Source organism: Puma concolor, chromosome B3, assembly GCF_028749965.1.
Source record: "Puma concolor isolate L17-30 chromosome B3, mPumCon1.1.hap2, whole genome shotgun sequence".
Taxonomy (NCBI): Eukaryota; Metazoa; Chordata; class Mammalia; order Carnivora; family Felidae; genus Puma; species Puma concolor.
Window position 1 is genome coordinate 118,189,676 of NC_141672.1, and position 19,588 is coordinate 118,209,263.

General features: G+C 58.3%; 2 protein-coding genes across 8 annotated transcripts; one reads left to right on the forward strand and one right to left on the reverse strand.

The window, feature by feature from the left end:
• The first annotated feature begins 44 nt into the window (after positions 1-44).
• NEIL1 (nei like DNA glycosylase 1) lies at positions 45-6,619 on the forward strand. Of its 4 annotated transcripts, none has more exons than XM_086711253.1 (10): positions 45-297; positions 1,702-2,158; positions 4,067-4,186; positions 4,276-4,339; positions 4,623-4,722; positions 5,119-5,246; positions 5,643-5,670; positions 5,842-5,903; positions 6,036-6,201; positions 6,346-6,619. In XM_086711253.1, exons 2-10 carry the CDS (start codon positions 1,725-1,727, stop codon positions 6,390-6,392), a joined length of 1,149 nt encoding a protein of 382 aa, XP_086567379.1. In that variant the 5' UTR covers positions 45-297; positions 1,702-1,724; the 3' UTR covers positions 6,393-6,619. The 4 variants fall into 4 exon arrangements, with proteins under 4 accessions (XP_086567379.1, XP_086567377.1, XP_086567380.1 ...); XM_086711251.1 differs by lacking the exon at positions 45-297 and adding an exon at positions 448-704; XM_086711252.1 differs by lacking the exon at positions 45-297 and adding an exon at positions 798-1,033.
• MAN2C1 (mannosidase alpha class 2C member 1) lies at positions 6,508-18,690 on the reverse strand. Of its 4 annotated transcripts, XM_025918725.2 has the most exons (26): positions 18,442-18,644; positions 18,042-18,167; positions 17,470-17,593; positions 16,245-16,315; positions 14,541-14,718; positions 14,036-14,225; positions 12,864-12,970; positions 12,577-12,687; positions 12,093-12,185; positions 11,853-11,969; positions 11,576-11,671; positions 11,318-11,463; positions 10,830-10,953; positions 10,368-10,489; positions 10,180-10,265; positions 9,898-10,053; positions 9,601-9,692; positions 9,335-9,429; positions 8,975-9,079; positions 8,736-8,892; positions 8,499-8,642; positions 8,028-8,137; positions 7,846-7,925; positions 7,592-7,740; positions 7,400-7,509; positions 7,091-7,327 (listed from the first exon to the last, which is right to left on the reverse strand). In XM_025918725.2, the coding sequence occupies exons 1-26, from the start codon at positions 18,537-18,539 to the stop codon at positions 7,201-7,203; spliced, it is 3,114 nt and encodes a 1,037-aa protein (XP_025774510.1). In that variant the 5' UTR covers positions 18,540-18,644; the 3' UTR covers positions 7,091-7,200. The 4 variants fall into 4 exon arrangements, with proteins under 4 accessions (XP_086567375.1, XP_086567374.1, XP_086567376.1 ...); XM_086711249.1 differs by lacking the exon at positions 7,846-7,925 and having other exon boundaries at positions 6,508-7,327; positions 12,156-12,185; positions 18,442-18,690; XM_086711248.1 differs by lacking the exon at positions 7,846-7,925 and having other exon boundaries at positions 6,508-7,327; positions 18,442-18,685.
• Between the last annotated feature and the right edge of the window lie 898 nt (positions 18,691-19,588).

Here is a 19,588-nt window from a genome sequence, read left to right on the forward strand (position 1 = left end):
CAGGTGGTGATGATGTTTCTGTTTATGTGTTCTGTCTGTACGTTGGCATTTAGGGGCCACCACCGGGTCCCCAGGGTCTGCGTTTATCACGCACGGGTGCGCGCCCAGCTGCAGGCGCCTCGGCCTCGGGCCATTGCTGCTGTTTCCTGCTGGCAGTGTCGACCCCGTCCGGGACTAGCCGGGTGACTCTCCCCGCCCCCGCCGGCCACGGAGACAGCGGCAACCCGAGACATCAGACCTGACCCCGCTGCTCGGCGCCGGCGGGAAGCCAGTTTTCCTCCTCCACCTCCCAGCCAGGTGACTGCCCCCAAACCTTTCCCGCACCCGGGGCCCCCAGCCCACCCCGCCCAGCCTCTGCCCTGCCCGAGAAACTACACTTCCCAGCAGGCGCGGGAGCGGAGACCTCAGCTCCCAGCGTGCTCTTAGGCGCGGCCCGGCCCCCGCGTTAACCCCTCAGTGGCCGCGGGCTGGCGGGAGCGGCGCGGGGCGCAGGTGTCCGGGGGCGTGGGGAAAAGCGGAGCTGAGGAGGGGATGAGATTAGAGGCCCTTGGGAAGGAAGGGACCTGGGGTTAGCCGAGGACGGGCAGCGAGGAGGAGGGTGAAGGGGAGGCGAACACTGCGGAAATTAGGAATCTGGACATTCACCTTTTCCCGAAAAACGAAACTTTTCTTTTCGGGTGCCAGCCCCCGACGGCGCTGAGGAGGTAAGGGAGTCTGCCCTAGCTAAACGGCCGCCTCTGTCCCACACACAACTTCACCTTGATCTCGGCACGTCCAGAAAGAGGCGAGTGGCCATCTCCGCTCCCTCGGCCCGGCAGGAGGGGGCGAGGGTGGGCGGGTGGAGTTTGCGTCCCTCCGCCCCGGGAGCTGACCTGGGCGTTTTCCTGTGACCCTCCTGGACCATGGCCTGGAGCTCGGGAGCCCTTCTTGTCACCCCTGTCCTCCCTCTGAGTCGTGGGGACCTGGTTCCAGCGCAGATGTGCCTGGAGATTCCTGCCTTCCCTCCTCCTTGTCCTCGTTCTGGTCCTGACCAGTAGGTGGTGGCAGGCTGGCCAAGCCCTGCCGGGGGTGGGGGTGGGGGGGTGGGGGGTGGGGTGGGGGTGGAGGAGGAGTCCCTGGGCCTCTTTATCCCAGCCCTGGCCTCCCAGGAAGGTCTAGTTCACTCCCTCAGTAGTTGTGGACCAGATGCAGGCCAGGTCCTAAGAAGTGGAGTCACGGGCGAGTAGAGCTTGCACTCTGGGGTGGGAGTGGAGGTAGAGCCAGGCAACAAGCAAGATAACTTCATATTCTGGGAGTGCCATGAAGAAAAGAACACTCTTAAGTGTCCCAGACAGAAGGGCCAGCAGAGGCAAAGACATGGGGATGGGAAGACAGTGTGCTTGGAGCAAGCGAGTGAGGGGGAGTCTGGGAGGAAGTGACATGACCGTGTGGGCCCAGGAAAGATCCGGACTTTATTCTAAAAGCAGTGGCAGCTCATGAGAGCCCCGGGAGAGTGTTAAATAAGGCAGAGTCGCGCTTCCCCAGCCTGAGCTCCACAGCGCCCAGGGCTTCCCCAGCGCTTTCAGGTGGGGCCCCGGGCCAGTCCTAGTTGGCCGCCGCCCGCTCTGACCCCCACGGCTCTCCTTTGCAAAATGGGCTGAGAATTTCCACCTCACAGGGGGACACTTGACCCAACCTGCTGTCATCCTCCCCCACCCACAGGGCCCAGCCACCCCTCCCACAGAATGCCTGAGGGCCCCGAGGTGCATCTGGCCAGCCGCTTCGTGAACGACGCGTGCAGGGGGTTGGTGTTCGGCGGGTGTGTGGAGAAGTCACCCGTCAGCCGCAACCCCGAGGTGCCCTTTGAGAGCAGCGCCTACTGCATCTCATCCTCAACCCGTGGCAAAGAGCTGCGCCTGACCCTGAGCCCCCTGCCTGGGGCCCAGCCCCCACGGGAGCCACTGGCCCTGGTCTTCCGATTTGGCATGTCCGGCTCCTTCCAGCTGGCGCCCAGCGAGGCACTGCCCGCCCATGCCCACCTGCGCTTCTACACAGCCCCACCTGGCCCCCGACTCGCCCTCTGCTTCGTGGACATCCGCCGCTTCGGCCACTGGGACATCGGGGGCGAGTGGCAGCCAGGCCGCGGGCCTTGTGTCTTGCTGGAGTATGAGCAGTTCAGGTAGGCCCAGCACCAGGTGTGATGAAGTCTTGGGCTCCGGGCCTGGCTCTCTAATTAGCGCCTCGCTGGCCCGTGAGGGGCGAGTGTAGCCCCCTCTGGCCCTCAGTCCCTTCCTGTGTAGACCAAGACGGCGTCCTTTCCTGGGACAGCTCTCTGAGCTAATGGATGTGGAACCCCCAAACTGGTATGGGGGTGGGCAAGAGGATGGCTAGGCGTACCCTGCGGACATATGGCCAGTTCGAGTCAGATCAGCATCCCACTCTTGTTTCTTGGTGCTCTCAGGAGGCTAAGAAGAAAGGTGAAGGGGCTTTAACGACCTGGTAAGAAGGGAGGCTGAGAAGGAAGGAATGGCTTCAAGGGGGTGGGCAGGGGACTGCCTAATGACATGATTTCTGCATCAGGTTTTGTGGTCTCCCACATTCTGCCTGCCCACTGGTCTGTGACAGCCCATGGTCTCCTCTGTGGGAGGGGTCTCCTCTGTGGGAGGGATGTAATGCGTGTCACAGAGGATGACACGGTGGCAGCCCTTCCCTTCCTCTAAAGGTGAACTGCGTATGGGTTTCTGTTTCATGCCAAGCTCTCTTCTAGGCATTGGGGGTACAGCAATGATCCAGATGGATGTGGCCCCTGCCCCCACAGAGCTAAAGTTCAGATGGGCCAGGGGGGACAGGAGACAAAGTAGATGAATTCACATAGGTACACGCCTGAAGAAAAATCCAAGAGGTAGAGAATGACTCTAGGCTGGGTATGCGGGGGGGGGGGGGGGGGGTGGCGGGGGGGGTGGCGGGGGTTGGCCACTCTAGGTGACATTTGAGCTGAGGCCTGCCTGATAAAAAGGAGCTGGGCTTGCAAAGTTCTAGAGAAAGAGCAATATAACAGACAAGCACCACAGACATGAAGGCCCACAGTGGACCTGGCAAGTCCTCCCTTCCTTGGGGACGGCGTGCTTTCTGTTGGCCCTCAGACTTGGTTGCCCGTGGGTCAGGGCGTCTCTAGCACCACAGAAGCCACTTGACTCCTGGCCTTTCCAGGCATGACCCCCAGTGCTCCCCAGGGAAGTGTCTGTCCTGGTCCTGGATTCCTCCCATCTTATCTTTCCTGGGAAGTCATGCCACAAGTTAACTCTTTGCCAGCTGGCTCTGAAGTTCCTGTCACACGAGGAGGCCTATTGGCCGTTTCTTTGGTCTCACAGCTGGGGAGCCTGCAGGGATCTGCTCCTCTCAGTGACCTGACCACCTAGGCTAATGCCCACTCTTACCTTCACCCCACACTCTGTCTTCTGGCCCCTACTTCATATGCTCCTCATGCCCATTACTGAGTCAGTCTTGCCATGGTCTTTCCCCACAAAGAAACAAGATGCATCTCCTCTTCGTGGTGGTGAGAAAGGATCCATGACCCCTGGAGGTGGGGTGGGGGCTGCTGGGACACTCACTAGCCAGGACTTGCCTTACCTGCTACACAGAACCAGTCCCAGCTTCCTTGGAGATCTTCAGGGTCTTGAGAAAAGTTGACCCCACCAAAGTCAAATCCTCAGAGCTAACCAATCAGAAGTTCTAGACAGGGAGTTTCAGACTGCAGGCAGAGTCTTGAATCTGAGGACTTTGGTGATATACCCACAACATATACAGACTCGTGTATTTCCTTGAACACATTGCTTTTGATTGGTACTTTTCACCTTTCATTGTGAATTACAGTCTTATTCTGATGTTCCCATTTAACGGATAGGAAAATGGAGGTTCCTGCTGCCAAACTAGCACTGAGGTTGGGGAAAGGGGAACGGGGACTCCCGTGTTCCTTCCTCTTGCACCCAGGAATAGACACTCCCAGCCCCTCTCCCCTATCCTGCAGCAAGGCATTAGGGATGGGGGTAGAGAATGGGTCTCACGGGCCCAGGCTGTGTTCCTCCAGGGAGAATGTGTTGCGAAACCTAGCGGACAAGGTCTTTGACAAGCCCATCTGTGAGGCCCTCTTGGACCAGAGGTTCTTCAACGGCATTGGCAACTATCTTCGGGCAGAGATCCTGTACCGGTCAGCAGGCAAGCCACGAGGACTAGGGAGGGCTGGGTGCACCCACATTCCCTACTACTTAGCCTGGCTCCCTCTCCACCCCACTTCAGATTGAAGATACCCCCCTTCGAGAAAGCCCGCGAGGTTCTGGAGGCGCTGCAGCAGCACAGGCCGGTGAGAGTGCAGGAAGGAATGTGCATGTACCTATCAGAGCAGGCCAACAAGTGTATGGCTGGGTCAGGTGTCTCCAGCTTAGCTCAAGTACATCCTTTCTTGGCTTTGGGTCCATTTCCCTTTCCCTGCAGTGTGGGCGGTAGGGGGTTGGGCGGGGGGTTGCTGCTAAGGCATGGTCTCTGAGTCCTGTCAAGCTCAGGGGTTCTGCTCCCTGGGACTCAGCTGCCTTCTCAGTGGTCCTGCGTCAAGCTGACAGCCAGGTCCTGCCCTGCCCCTTCTCCAGAGCCCGGAGCTAACCCTGAGCCAGAAGATCAGGGCGAAGCTGCAGAACCCAGACCTGCTGGAACTGTGTCACTCAGTGCCCAAGGAAGTGGTCCAGCTGGGTGAGGCCTGGGAGGCAGAGATGGCTAACTACCTGTGCTTCAGCATGTTGTGTAACCTCAGGGCAATTCCTGCCCCACCTGGGGCATGGATGTTTGTAGATCTAGTTGTTGCTGAATGGACTAGGCCTACTCACTTGTCAGGTATCTGTATCCTCTGAGGTGCCCATGAGGCAGGCAGGACAAGGATTACCAACCCCACTCCAGGTTGGGAAAGCCATGGCCCAGAGTGGGGAAGACACCAGCCCGAGGGCATGCACAGCTGGAGGAGGGAGAGCCTCGGCCCTCTGACTCAGCCCATCAGCTATATAGCTGAGGTCTGGGCCAAGTTGACCAGGCTCCCCCTTCTCTCAGCCCGAGTCAGCCCTCTGACTTCCGCCTGGTTCCTCTGTCCCACAGGGGGCAAAGGTTACGGGCCGGAGAGCGGAGAGGAGGACTTTGCTGCCTTTCGGGCATGGCTACAGTGCTATGGCATGCCGGGCATGAGCTCCCTGCAGGACGGGCGTGGCCGCACCATCTGGTTCCAGGTTTGGGCCCTAATCTCACACAGTCAAATGGAGATCCCAAGGAAGCTAGTGGGGCAGACAGATCTGGGGTCACAGTGAGGCAGGAGCTGGGGTCTCCGAAGTGGAGATGCCCAGGGCCTGTCATGACCCCCAAGGATCACACTGTTCTGCATGGTCTATGTCTTCCCTGTGTTATGCCCCTCCTCTCCTCAATCCAAGGGTCCCAGCTAGTACAGCAGCCCAAGGCACAGTGGCCTTGTTGGTGTCCTTCACCTGGGGAAGAGGGGGTGGTCAGAGAGGATTCTCACCTGAGGAGAAGCTCCACCGATCTGGAAGGATGGTGAGCTCTGCCTCTCCAAGAGAAGGTACCCCTGCCCCAACCAGGTTGATTCCTCAATTCTCCTCATTCCATTTCAGGGGGATCCCGGACCCCTGGCACCCAAAGGTAGGCTACTCCTATTGTAACAAGCTAGGACAGCACAAAGAACTAGATGGCCTGCAAGAACTACCTCACCCTTCTCCACCCCAGTCCCCACTCCACTCCCAGAGTGGGAGAGTCTCCAGAAAGGGGGCTGAGGCCGCAGGTCCCTCCAAGCCCAGTGTCAATGTCCTGCAGGGGGCAAGTCCCGCAAGAAGAAATCCAAGGGAGCACAGCAGGGTCCTGAGCACGGATCAGAGGTATGGCTCTCTCCTCTGCCGTGGTAGCAGCTCCCAGGTGCCCTCCCTTGACAATGGGGGGCAGTGGTGGGTCCTCATCAACCTCTGAACTGCTCACTGAGCCCCTTGAGGACCTGGCTGTCCTCTACTCAGGACCCTCTCCTTCCAAGCACGGCCCCTTCCAGAACACGTGGGGCACAGAGAGGCCTTTCTGAGCAAACTACAGCCTGGCAGCCCGAGGGGACCAGCCTCTCGCAGGACCCAGAAGTCCCCCTAGTCCCTAAGAAAGGAAGAAGGAGAAGGAGACCAACAACCTCAGGTGGGCAACAGGCCTTCCTCAGCATTGTCCTCTGGGGAGAGGAGGGGCACCACCAAATGGGCTGTACAGGAGGCAGGGGCGGGGGGGTTGGGGGGAGTCCTCAGCCTGTGGTCTGAGCTGCCATCTCACCTGTCCTCCTCCCAGGCCCCCGCAGACCCCAAAAGATCAAAGCTGAGAATGGGGGGACCTGAGCCTCTTAGCAGGAGGGTCTCCCTGCTTGCATCCACCCCTTCCCTTTGCCTTGCCCTGGATCGAGGGGCCTGTGTAGCTTGCTGGAAGCAGGCTGGAGCTGAAGGTGCCTGGATGCCCCTGTGGCTGTTCCCTGCACAGCTATGATGTTTTACTGTACCCCACCTTCCCCATTTTTTAAGCCCATGTGAAAGATACTGTAATTTTTTTAATAAACTAATAAACTTGAGCTTCTTGGCACTTCTTGGGCTGGCTGCAGAAGGCCAAGTTGGGAGGACCTGCTGCCTGACCCTGGAGACAGGAGAGCCACTGGGGCAAGGCAGACTGAGCCCCATCCCCGTCCTCAGGGCCCTGGCCCTCACGCAATAGTCTGCCTCTGCAGGTACAGCCTGTCAGAGGTAGCACAGAGATCCCGGCCCTCAGCAGGCCCTCCAGTCCAGAATTCCCAGCACTGACATTGGTCAGTGCTCCTCTCCTAGTGGGTGGCTCATCAGAAGCCCTGGCTTCCTCCCCAGGGGAGGAACTTCTTCTCGCAGATCCCCTAGCCACCCTGTGGTCACTGAAATCCCAAATCTCTCCCAGGGGCTGCAACCCAGACCTTGTAGATCTTGCCCTTGCCCCCAAATGCCTGGGGAAAAGTCTTCCTCCCTTGGGAGTCTGGGGATAGGCCCTTCGGGAGTGAGCAGGGACTACAGCAGGGTTCCTGAGTCAAGGGTTTATTGTTCAAGAGGTGATGAATCAGGCTGGGGAGGTGGAAGTGAGCACCGCCCCCCCAGGCCTTCCACAAACAAAACCCCACCCTCAAGAGGCTCAGTTTGGTGGGGGTTGCAGCACCAGCAACAGGGACTGCACTTGGAAGGGAGAAAAGGTGAGCTTCAGGCGGTCGTCCTGAAGGGGCAGGTGGCCAGCGGGGTCGCGCCGCTCCAGGAGGTCGCAGCTGGAGAACAGGAGGGGTCACGAGGTCCCCGCGAGGGCAGGACTCCCACCCCCACCCCACGCCCCCACTCACAGGACGGCCTCCTGAACCGGCAGCGACGTGTGCAGCCAGCAGTCGACGTGGCTGCCGTGGGCCTCGTACAGCCGGAGGACCAGCGTGCGGCCCTGGGGGCTGGTCTCCGCCTGCGGAGGGAGGCGGGCGGTGGGCGGGGCCGAGGGTGGACCCAGCCGGGGACCCCGCCCCCGGCGCCACGCGGCCCCTTGCCTGTTTGACCGTCTCCAACACTACAGCAGGCGAGGACACCGAGAAGGCGCTCCAGGCGGCAGCGGGCGCCGGGCCCGGGGCAGGCAGCGCCAACAGGGGGAAGTTGAGGCTGTAGGCAGCGGGGATAACGCCAGCGTCCTGGAATGAGCCTGGAGATGGGGGTACGGGCGTGAGTGTGCTGGCGTTTTCTTCACTGGCCGCTGCGAGAAACCGGCTCAGAGAAGGGCAGAGAAGCGCCCGGCAGCAGCCCTCACCCTTGTGCGGCATCAGCGCATAGGTGAACTCGTGGCGTCCCATGTCAGCGGTGGCGTCGGGGGCCTTAGGTGCCCGCAAGCTGGGGTGGGGAGGGTGGGTATGGGCCGGGCTGGAGCTGCTTCAGCTAGGAAGACCTGCGCCCCCACACCAGCACCCCGGGCCTGGCGGGCACTCCACTCACAGTGAGAGGCTGAGGACGTTGCCTCGGACTGAGGCGCCATACTTGCAGTCATTGAGCAGGGCCAGCCCGAAGCCGTGCTCCGACAGATCCATCCAGCGGTGGGCCCACACCTGGAGGGCAGACCCCAGACTCACTTGGTGGCCCTGCCTCCTCGTGCTCCTGAGCTCCTGTCACTACCCTGAGGGCCAGCCCTGGGGACCACAGGATTGAATTCCAGCTCTCACTACGGGAGACCCTGGGCACACCACCCAAACTGTCCAGGCCTCAGTTCTTCCTCTGCGAAATGGGCCTAACAGAATTTACCCCACCAAACGCGCATGAGTGTCAAACTAAACAAAGCATTTAGCAACAATGCCTAGCACAAAGTAGGAGCCAGCAAATCTTGATCACGGTTTGCTGACCCTACACCACACAACCACGCCCTCCCCAGCTGGGCAGGATCCAAACCCCCCACCCCACCCCATGTCAGACCTCAAATCGAGCCCAGTCCCAGGAGGTGTTGTGGTGGGTGGGCCGCTGCAGATGCCCGAACTGGACCTCATAGGTGGCCTGGGGGCTCCGCACACGGGCGGGGAACTCCACCTTCAGGAACTTGTGGGCCTCGTGCCAGTGCACCTGGAGTGGGAGGCCAGACGCACACAGGCCTGGGCGGCTCCCCCCTCACCAGCCACACTGGGGGAGGACGCCCACCACGCTGCCCTCTGCTACCTCGGTGTGGAAGCGGACGTAGGGGCAGCCAACATCCAGCACAACCTCCTGGCTGAGCCGACTGTGGGGGCTGATCTGCAGCAGGAACCAGGCACTGCCCCGCATGCCACCCTCGATGCCCACTGCCAAGGTCCCTGCCTGGCCCCGCACTGGCTTCCTGTGGGGCGGGGTGGCAGACCTGAGCCAGGGCAGGCTGATGGAGGGGGCCCACCACCGCCCGGGTCCTGCCCATGCCGTACCGTGTCTCCAAATGGTAGTCCATGACATCCCATGCATCCCAGTACAGGGGGACATCATCGAACAGCACAAACTGATTCCCCACGGTGCCCTCAGCAATGGCTTCCCTAGAAGGACACGGGGTTGGTGCTTTCGAACTTTATGACCTTGGTCTCTCCAGCTGCTTAAGGTGGGGTGGGGGCAGGGAGAGTAGGCCCAAAGGACAAGGGGATTCCTAGCCCAGTCTGCCCTGCTTCATGTGTGGGTTGCAGTCCAGACCCACTGAAGGGCTGCCGTGGGTAGTGCTGTGGCCAGGAGACAGAGGGAACAGGGTCTGGGGTCTACTTGTCAGGCACCGGAAGAGGGCAATAAGGAGTTGGCACCTGCCAGAGGCCACCAGCACCAGGGACGTCAGGCAGCCGGTTGGGTCCAGCCTCACCCGGATGATGCCGTTGTCCAGAGTCACAGAACCGTCAGTCTTGGTGGGAGGGGTCCTTGAAGCTGAGTCTGCAGAGGGCTTCCCACAACCAACAGCACCCCCAGCCCAGCCCCACCTCACCACTTGCTCCGGGCTGGGGAGCTCAGCATCCCCATGTTGTTAGGGACGGCCCAGGACGGGCCCTGCCCACCAGGACGTGCCTACACTTACCTCTTGCACTACAAACACGGGCTGCTGGGGCGGCAGGGGCTGCAATGAGGTGGGGGCAGGAGCATAGCCCATGCTGGGCACTGTCACCAGGGCTGGGGATGAGGCGTAGGTATCAGTGCAGCCTCCCTGCCCTTCTACGAGCCTTGTTCAGGGGGGCGGGAGGAGGGGCAGATACTTCCACTACTATTCTCCAGCCTGGGGCACCCCAGGGCAGTGACCCCCAGGGCAGCGTCCCCAACTCTGGGTCGGGCCTCGGTCCCTCCTACTGCAGTGGCAGCTTTTCTCTCCAGCTCATACCTAGGCTGTGGGCCCCACCAGGCCTGGGCAGGGCCAACACTTCAGTGCGCTTCCAAGGCAGCGTGTTGACAATGAGGAGGCCCTCAGGACCTGGCTCCCCAGCACACAGGGCTGCGGCTGCAGCACTGAGCAGTGTGTTGCCATGGGCACGGATGTCTGAGGAGAGACTGGCTGGTCACGGGTGGGCAGTGGGTCTGGGACGACCCCTGAGTATCCCATAGGACACCCTCAGGGCTCCACCCTTGGCATCGGGGACAGCGGCGGGAATGTCATCAGCCTCACCTTCATAGTGGCACATGGCTTCCTCTGCCACCAGCTCGATGCAGCTGCCGGTCACCACATCATGGAACTGGTTCAGGAGCAGGAGCCTGCAGGAGCCAAGGACAGGGATGGGGGAGGCCGGGAAGGGTGGCCACAGAGGTGTCGGGGAGGAGGTCAGGTTGGTGGCAGGGGCCAGAAGCCAGGCTGACCTCCAGAGGTCCTGCAGCTGGGCTGCCGGGTACAGGAACTGGGCACTGCGGGCCACGGCCAGGCTGCTGAGCAGCTCCACGTCATGCAGGATCCTCTCACACTCCCGGTTTCCCTTCTTGATCTGAGCAGGGATGGGGGGGATCTGTCCCAGGACACCTTCCAAGCCCTCCCCTGCTCAGAACCTGAGGCTCCCCAGGGCCTTCCGGATAAAGCCTCTTGTGGCTGACCTGCCCCGCATGCCTTCATCCTCTCCCCTCAGCCCACACCCACCCTTCTTCAGGGACACCCAGCCCTGTCTCTCCTCCAGGCCCCTGACCCATTCAGCTCCTGTACTTTTCTCCCCTCAGCGCCTCCCTGGAACACAAACCTCTTCCCCCAGGTCTAGACTAGACTCTATCCCCCACTTCCTCCTCTAACCCTCTGCAGACCCTCCCCGCTGGGCTCAATGACCAGCTCCTGACCTGGGCATGGGTGGTGTAGGTGCCATTATGTAACTCCAGAAAGAGCTCCCCGACCCATGTGCACAGCTGCCCTGAGTCGGTCTCCAGTGCCGAGAAGAGTCTCCCCGGAGAAGACAGCTGCACCCTGAGGGGGACCACAGCCTGGGTCTCCCAGTCTTGGGGCTACTACGTGGCTCACCCTTCCTCCACGCCAGAGTGGACAAGAGATCCAGCCCCAACAGAAAGGAGCCACCCCCAGAAAGTTCCCTGTCCACACAAAGCCAGTTCTGGACACGCCAGGAGAGTTCTCTCTCTGGTAGGTTTAAGCTCCTTCCCACCATCAGCTTTTTCCCCACCCCTCCCCCAGGGTGGGAGCTGGGAAGGGCCAGTGGTCCGGGATTGGAGCAGGATAAGGTTCAGTGGAGGAGTTGGACCCGATGTTTGAGCAGAAAGCAGGGCTGCGCAAGGGCAGAGTGAACAGTGAGGGCTGCCGGAGGGCCAGGTCCAACCTGGGCAGCCCATCTGTGTTGTGCAGCCGCTTCAAGCGGTCCACCATCGTCTGGGTGGGGCCACCACCCCCATCCCCAAAGCCGAAGAGGAAGGCACTGTGGTTGGTCCGCCCCTTGTCCCTGTTTTTGACCACGGTCTTCAGCACCTGGACAGGCGGGGATAGGTCAACATGGGTCAGCTGAGAACAGGACACCCAGCCCTCTCTGGCCCGCCGCCCCCGCCCCCCCCCCAACTTCAGCCACTAGGTGTCCCCTCACCTCCTCCACACTGCCCTGCATCCCATATGAGTCGCCAGGTGGGAAGTGGGCCAGCACACGGGAGCCATCCAGCCCCTCCCAGAAAAAAGTATGGTGCTGCGGGTAGGGAGATAGGAGAGCGGCCAGAGTCAGGGCATTCCGGACCTGTCCTACCTTTGTGTAACCCTGGGGAGGCACGGCCTCTCTGAGTGGGGGTTGGGTGGTCTGTCCAGGACCCCTTAATGAGGGGGAGATGAACGTTCCACGTGGGGCCCCTGGCCCCCTGAGGTCTGCTCACCGGGAAGGAGTTCACCAAGTTCCAGCTCAGTTTTTGGGTCAGGAAGTGCCGGATGCCACAGCTGCGCATGATCTGGGGGAGCTGTGCCGAGTAGCCAAACGTGTCTGGCAGCCAGAACTGCGGGGAAGAGGGCCTCTGGGACAGGGGAACCAGGGCTCTTGGTGGAACAGCCCCAGCCTCAGCCTCTCAAGGTCAAGCTCCAACCCCATCTGCCCGCAGGTGCAGCAGCTCCCAGCCTACCTCAGAGCACATTTTCCCAAACTCCTGCAGGAAGAAGTTCTGGCCCTGTAGGAACTGCCTCACCATGGCCTCTCCACTGGGAAGGTTCCCATCCTGGCAGTGAGTGAAGACGGAGGTAGCCGGCGTCAGCATAGATGGGGAATAGGCAGGAGATCTGGCCACCCCCACCTCACGTGTAAGAGAAACCGCGGCTGACATAGGGGTTACAGCCAGTGCCCAGAGGGGTCCATCTCCTCCCATCAGGCCCAACTGTCTGCCTGCTGGAAGGGGAGGTATCCAGGGTGGGGTCACGAAGACAGCCCGCCACAGTACTTGAGGCCCTCCTCCCCCTTGGGGTCCCGGGCCTTGGGATTCCGTGGACTAGTAAGTGCTGCCACAGAGAGGGTATGAAGGGCATGCAGAAAGCCACCTACCGGCAAGGCCGAGTGGGGAAGGCTATTTTGACAGGGTGGCCTGAGGTGGAGGGGGTGCAGATGGTACTTACCATCTCCACCCAGGTGCCCCCCACAGGCACAAACTGCCCGCGGCAGGCGAATTCCTGGAGTCGGGCATGCAGGCCAGGATAGTGGCTCTTTACCCACTCGAGCTGCTGCGCCTGTGGGCAGATGGGGCCCGAGCCGGTCTGAAGTGACCAGGACACCACCCAGGCCTGAGCGTCTGGAGCCAGTGGGCAGCTGAAGGTGGGGAAGAGTCCTCCTCCTCAGAAGCCCTCAGAACCTCACCCTTGGCCCTACTGGGCTCCAGGTGCCCCCACACGGCTGTCCCTCTGACCTGGGAGCAGGCAAAGATGAATTCAGGGTTCTGCTCCATGAGCTGCACAGCTGTCACCCAGCTCCGGGCACATTTTCGCACAGTCTCCTTGAAGGGCCAAAGCCAGGCTGGACAGGAAGGGCGCAGAGGTGGAGGGAGAGCAGCAAGGTCCACAACTCCTCACAGATCTCCAGCCTCATCCCTGGCTCCCAGCACCAGACCAGGCCCAGCCTGGGCCTCCGGAGGGCTGTCCCCCTACCACCCCAGGCCCCTTTCCCTGCAAGGCCCTGTGGCACCCCTCCTGAGCTTTCAGTTCAAAACACACCAGCAAGGTGCAAGTAGGGGGTGGGGAAAGGAGGCTGTCAGCTTTATAGGTCAGGAAATGGAGGCCCCACACCCTGAAATAGCCTCACTCTGAGGCTGAGACCCCACCCCACTCCTGAAAGGATTCTATAAAAGGTGGCAGGGTGTTAACACATTGAGGGACATCCCAGAACAGGGGGGGCACAGCATCCCGAGATGGACCTGCTGGGACCAGCTATCCTGCATGAAGCCCTCCAGCCTCCTGGCCTCTAGGCCTCAGATCCTTCCTTACCAGCCCAGAACCCCCAAACTCCACTGCAAACCTTGGCACAGCAGAGAAAGCCCTTGTTCTGTGGTTCAGAAATGTTAGCTGCATCGGAATCAGTACCTTGGGGAGCTTGTAAAAATGTAGATTTCCCACAAGCCTCACAGATGCTGCAAACTCATCAAGTCCAAAGCTAGAAGCCTGCCCCTGTGCTTGAGCCCCTATCTTAATTACTTCTAGGCCAGTCCTGTCTGAGTACTTGGACACTCTTGTCAAACTTACTCATTCTCACTCAGTTCCAAGATCACCTCCTACAGGGAGCCTCTCTTGAGTTCTCCTGACCTTCCTCCGTTATGGCCCCATCTCTGTCTGCCTATTTTACAGTCACCAGTCTCTATAATCCTACCTCCCACTATCTGGCAGGGGGCCACATGGGGCATCAGATTTTGTCGAAAGAATAAATGAAGCGACACAGTCCAGGCCCCTGACCCCATTTTATAAATGGGGAAAACTGAGGTCCAATAGGGTAAGAATTTGCTGGGGATGACACAGTGCTTCCAGGGCACATCCAGGGCTTCAAGGGCACTCCTGCTTCCCCCCCCAACCTGGCCAGCTGCTGCCCTACCTGTATCAATGTGGCAGTGCCCCATGGCATGGATGGTATGTTGACTTTCTCCTCCACGTTGGCCAAAGAACCTGGAGGCCAGGGCCTGCGCCACTGGGAAGGTCTCAGGCTGGGCAGGGTCACACACGTTCACCATCTGGTTGGCTGTGTACAGGGCCTGGAAGCTGCGCTGGTTGTCCTCCCCAAGGCCCTGCAGCAGGGTTCTGTCCCTTAATCCCAGTCTCAACCAAGTTGAGTCTCCAGAATTAGGCCCTGGCTGACCTCTCAATGGCTCTCAGCAAAGCTCCTCCCTACCTCTGACCCTTTGCTCCTTCTGGTTTCCCCTGCTTAGCACTGTCTCCCTCCTCCCCTTTACATAGGGAAATCCTTTCAATACTCAAGCAGGCAGAAACACTCTCCCTAATCTGGATTCCCAGACTCCCAACTATCTGACACAAGAAATAACCTGCTCCTGGGGGCCAGGAAGGGCTCTAGAGTGACTAGGTGAGACAGGGGTGTCGATTACCTTGGCTATGCCCAGTAGCAGCTCTAGATCCACCAGGAGCCTGTGGACATCCCGGCGGAACACAGCCAGCTCAGCCCGGCTCACCTGGAACATCTTCTCTGGGTCAGGGGCTGCGATCATGCTTCCCTTCCCGGCCCCCAGGAGCCCATTGCAGGCTACTTCCACGTAGAGGGTCAGGCTACGAATGTGGACAGGCAACCTCAGGCCAAGGGACTAGCAGAAGATCCTGGGGGCTTGGGGAGCCAGAACCAAGGGAGCATCCATCTGGCCTCTCCCTGTTCGCCTCCAGGATCCACTACCCAGATCCCACAGTATCTGAGGTGTGTGGACAAGAAGGTCATGTTCTGCTGATGAGGGTCCTGCTTTGGGCAGGGACAATGAGTAGCCAAGTTCGGAACTGTGTGAATTATGCTGCTGCTTAGCGTTTTGTTTCCATTTCCACAGCTGTCTTTACAATACACTCCCTTGGTCTCAGAACCCTCTTTGCCGATTAAAAACATGTTTGGATCCTCCAGGTCCAATCCTTCAGAGCAAAGAGCCAGCAGCCAACATGGGGCAGGGCCGTTCTTTGGAGTGACACAGTAGTCTGTGTTGTGGTTCTACTTAGACTTCAGTGAACAAACACGACTTCCTTGGGGAAGCCTTCCCTAATCCACCTCCCACCCCTCTCCTAAATCTGGAACAGCTTTCCCATATTGAGCTCCCAGTATTTGCATTCAGAGCCGCCATTGGTTTTGTAATTTTGTAAGTATCTGTGAGTCCCCCTTGCTGTCAAGGACCAGATTACTCGCTAACCCTGTCCTAGTATCTGGAAGCATCAGATACAGTGTTCAGTAAACATTAGAGGGGCACCTGGGTGGCTCAGTTAGTTAAGCATCCAACTCTTGACTTTGGCTCAGGTCATGATCTCATGGTTCGTGAGTTCAAGTCCTGTGTCAGGCTCTGCTCTGACAGCACCCTGCTTGGGATTCTCTCTCCCTCTCTCTCTGCCCTTCCCTCATTAGACGCATATGTGTGCGCACACTCTCTCTCTCAAAATAAATGAACATATAAAAAAATAAAAAACATAAAATAAATAAAAATAGGGGCACCTGGGTGGCTCAGCCAGTTAAGCATCCAACTTTGGCTCAGGTCATGATCTCCCCGGTTCATGGGTTAGAGCCCTGTGTCAGGCTCTGTACTTATAGCTCAGAGCCTGGAGCCTGCTTGGGATTCTGTCTCCCTTTCTCTCTGCCCCTCCCCCACTCACCCTCAGTCTCTCTCTTTCTCTAAAAAATAAATAAAAATAAAACAATAAAAATAAATATGAGAAAATATAATAATATTATGTTGGAGTTTTTAATGGTGACATAAAATGCCCATGTTATAATATGGGATGGAAAAAATCAGAATGCAAAATATCAAAGAAATACAACCTTAACTAGTAAGAACTATGCCTGAATGAGTTCCTGTGGTGAAGGCTGAAATGTTAATAACGGTCATCTCTAGGTGATGGGATAATGGGAGTCATTTACTTCTTTGTGCTTTCCTGTATTTACCACAAGAAGGCAGATATTATCTTTCTAGGCAGGAAAAAAAATCCTATTCTTTAAAAACTGTGAGATTTGAGGATGCTTGTGTTGGAGGTTGGCGTTTCTGGGTCACGCTGGACTTCAGCTCTTCCTCAACCACTGGTGGTCAACTAGAGCACAGGAACTCACTCACCTCCGGGGGTCTCCTTCTTCCAGCCTGTCAGTCAGGACATAGCTGGTCTTCTCTCCCTCTTTGGTCAAACCCTTATGGGGAATGAAGTGAGAGACAGGGCCTGAGGCTTTTGAACAGTTCAGGTGAAGTTTAAGCTGAGGGAGGCCAGGCCTCTCTGCCTAGTCCTCAGCCCTGGCTCCTCTCTCCCATGCAAGGCCAGGATTGACAAATTGGGGACCCCTGATAGCCAGTGCCCAACCCCTACAGAAGCTGGAGTGCCATGAGCACGAATGGCACCCGTTTACCAGCAGAAAAGCCCCTGGTCTTATGGGAAGAGTCCTGGGCAGGTATTAGGATGTCTGGGTATGGCTTCTGGTGGCCTCTGTACCACTGAATAAGTATCTGAAGGGGAACTCTATGAAGTCAGATGCAGGGTTGCCTCATTCCTTGCTAAATCCCCAGTGCTTAGTACAGGGCCTGGCCCAGAGAGGGCACTCAGGAGACATCTGCTGAGCCAATGGAAGGAGAGAGAGAGGGAGGGAGGGGTTTGCCATCTTTCCATACAAAAACAAGAGTCCTAACCTGAGACAGGAAGTTAGTCTAATTGGAATGGAGGTTGAGCAAGTGAACTGACCGCTAGATCTGTTTCTTCATCTGTAAATGGGCATAAAGACCCACCACATAGGACTGTAAAGATTAAACCTGATATGGATGGATGCATAGACAGTCAATAGTTATATCTGGGGAACTGGGAATGGTGTGGCAGGGAGAGAGCCATTACTTCAGGGGAAGAGGACTTGCATTTATACTTTATACCATCGAGAACCATTTGAAAGTCTCCCCTCGTAAGTATATGCTACATATAATAAAAACTAGGTTATGCAAAACTTAAAAGTGTTATGGTCTGCAAAGCCAACAGTCTTGGCACCTGGCACCTAGTAGAGGGTTAATAAATGGATCTGCTGTATTTATTATTATTGTACTTGATTAGCAACTATATTCAGCCCAGAATGGGAAGGTGGCCAGTCAGTGGCAGCTGTTGGTTTAGCACTAATTGTGTTAGGACCTAAAACCATCCACTGAACTTCCCACTATGAGAGGGACCAATTACACTGGGGCCCAAGTGGCAACTTCCCCAATCCTGATATCCTGATACCACCCTGCAGGCAGAGCCACTAAGCTGTGGCTTCTTCACAGACAAGGGCTGAAATGGGGCCCTACCTATCCCTAGGGCAGGGCTCCTCACCTGGACAGGCTCTCCATCTCTCCACACCAGGCCTTCTCCATCACTTTCCCAGCGAAGGTGAACTTCCTGACCCACCCATGCCTCCGGAATGGTCAGCTCCACCCGAAACCAACAGGTCCACCATCTGCAAGACAGCCATTGAGATGGGCCTAGGGGGTCGAAGCCCTGTCCTTTTGCCACACTTCCTCGGATTAAGGGTCAGCAGGGACTGGAGACTGTCTCCAAGCATCTGCAGCGTCACAAGGTAGTCAGCTTTGATCCACAAGAAAGGAGCAACAAGGTGTGCAGCAAGGTGAGGGGAAAAGGCAGAGAAGTCAGGGGTCTGTAATCCGTGCTAGAGTGCCTTTCCTAACGGGTAGGCTCTAGGTACTGGGAGGAGGGAGGGGCGGGGGATGAAAACTCTCCCATGGAAACTGAGAGACCAGGGAGCTGTTTCCAGCAGAGGGCGCCGCTCCTCCCCAAGCGGCTGTCTAGGACCTAGGGCCGCAATGGAGGTGTGGCCCTTAGAGGGGGTGAGCGAGAGGGGAGGGGCGCTGCCCGCTGGCCCCACCCTGCCCCCGGGCGTTACCCACGTGGGTCCAAAGCTGTCGCCGATCTGCGCGGGGCGGAACTCCTGCCGGACCGCCTCCTGGTACGGTAGCCTCTCGGGCGTCTGGAAGCTGGAGAGCGCGGCCACCGGGCAGCTGTCCCCGAAGAGCCTGGGCGGGAGGGACGGGTGGGCGCGGGCTCGAGGCCGCCCCTTGCCGCCCGTGGGCCAGTCGGCGGATGGGGACGCGCGTTCCCTTGACCCGTCGCCGAGAAGGCTGCCCCACAGCACAGCGTCTCCCGACCCCTCCTCCCGGGCCCTTGCCCAGTCGGCGGCGGGCACTTCATCCCTCGGCCCCGGTGGCCGCAGCTTGAGTTTCCCCCCGGAAGGGAAGGCTGAGGCGCGCGGCCGCGGCCGGCCGGCGCCCTGGGCGGGAGGAACCCCACCTGCCGTGGAGGTTACAGTCGGTAAAGTAGAGCGGCGACACGAATTTCTCCACCCGCTCCAGCGTAGTGCGCCAGTGCTTCAGGGCCGGCGCCGCCATCGTCGCGCGCCCACTCCTCTCCCCGGAAGGCCCCTGTCGTTGCCGGCGCGGCCCACGGTCGGGAACCAAAGGTTCCGGGGCCGAAGGGCGCCTTCCAGCCCCGGGCAGCTTTTCTTGGAACACTGGCGGCTCTCGGAAGTCCCGCTACACTGAATCTTGAACGTGCAGCTGAAAGCCAAGAAGCGGCTTCCGAGGCTATCTCGTCTGAACTGGCAGGCCACTGGGCAAATCCCTCAATAAAACGGCAAGTTTGACGCCGCTTAGATTCTCCGAAAGAACCGAGACAGAGACCGGGGATTTTAGGCACGACGGGTGGGAGCCTCGGCTGTTGCAGACGCAGGTCACCAGGGCTTAGAAGCAGCGAGTGGGAATTGGCTAGTTCTCCACGCCTAGCCCGACTTCTGGCTCTGTCTTCGAAAACCTGTTGTCTGCTTAACGTGTGAAGAGCCAGGAGCCAGGGCTGGTGCTTTGACGCTAATTGGCAGACATCTGTTTAAATAGGGAGGGCTTTGCACCCCCAGTAACCTGAGCTTCCTCTCCTACATGTTTTGTGTATATAGCTGTCAGTTATCACCAGAAACCCTGGGAGTATTTTGATGGGAGATGGCAGATCAGTCATAGCATTCAAAATCCAATTGAATAACGTATTTCACCACACAGGACTGGAGAATTCAGAAAAGCCTGATCCAAGAAACACCTCCAATTTCATCCTTACCTTAGTAGCCCACTGGTATTTTTTTTTCCTTCTAGAATTGCCAGGCAGTGCTTGTCTATAAAATCATTACTAAGAAAAATTACATACACACTAGCCCTGATATTTTTTAATGGAGATACTGACCAAGTTCACATTTCAAGTGTAGGTCACAGGGAAAAGTGACTAAGTGCAGAGTACCAAACGTGATTTAAAATAAAGACAACTGACTGCTACAATACAGGCTGGGTTTAGAGCTTGGAGCTCAATTTTCAGAAGGCAGGAGGGATAAAGATGGGGCTTGTGAAAACCCTGGGTGTAGGTGAGGCTCCCTCCTTTTTTGGTTGCACTGGTGGGT

Bases quoted from the DNA above. Each gene is read 5' to 3' on its own strand.
- NEIL1 (XM_086711253.1), top strand. From the start codon at position 1,725: ATGCCTGAGGGCCCCGAGGTGCATCTGGCCAGCCGCTTCGTGAACGAC. The intron at 4,723-5,118 runs GTGAGGCCTGGG...TCTGTCCCACAG, and splicing joins CAAGGAAGTGGTCCAGCTGG to GGGGCAAAGGTTACGGGCCG. The intron at 6,202-6,345 runs GTGGGCAACAGG...TCCTCCTCCCAG, and splicing joins AAGGAGACCAACAACCTCAG to GCCCCCGCAGACCCCAAAAG.
- MAN2C1 (XM_086711248.1), bottom strand. From the start codon at position 18,539: ATGGCGGCGCCGGCCCTGAAGCACTGGCGCACTACGCTGGAGCGGGTG. The intron at 17,594-18,041 runs GTGGGTAACGCC...GCTGTCTTGCAG, and splicing joins GGCGACAGCTTTGGACCCAC to ATGGTGGACCTGTTGGTTTC. The intron at 9,080-9,334 runs GTGCCAACTCCT...GTGTCCTTCTAG, and splicing joins GTGCTGGTGGCCTCTGGCAG to GGAAGCCATTGCTGAGGGCA.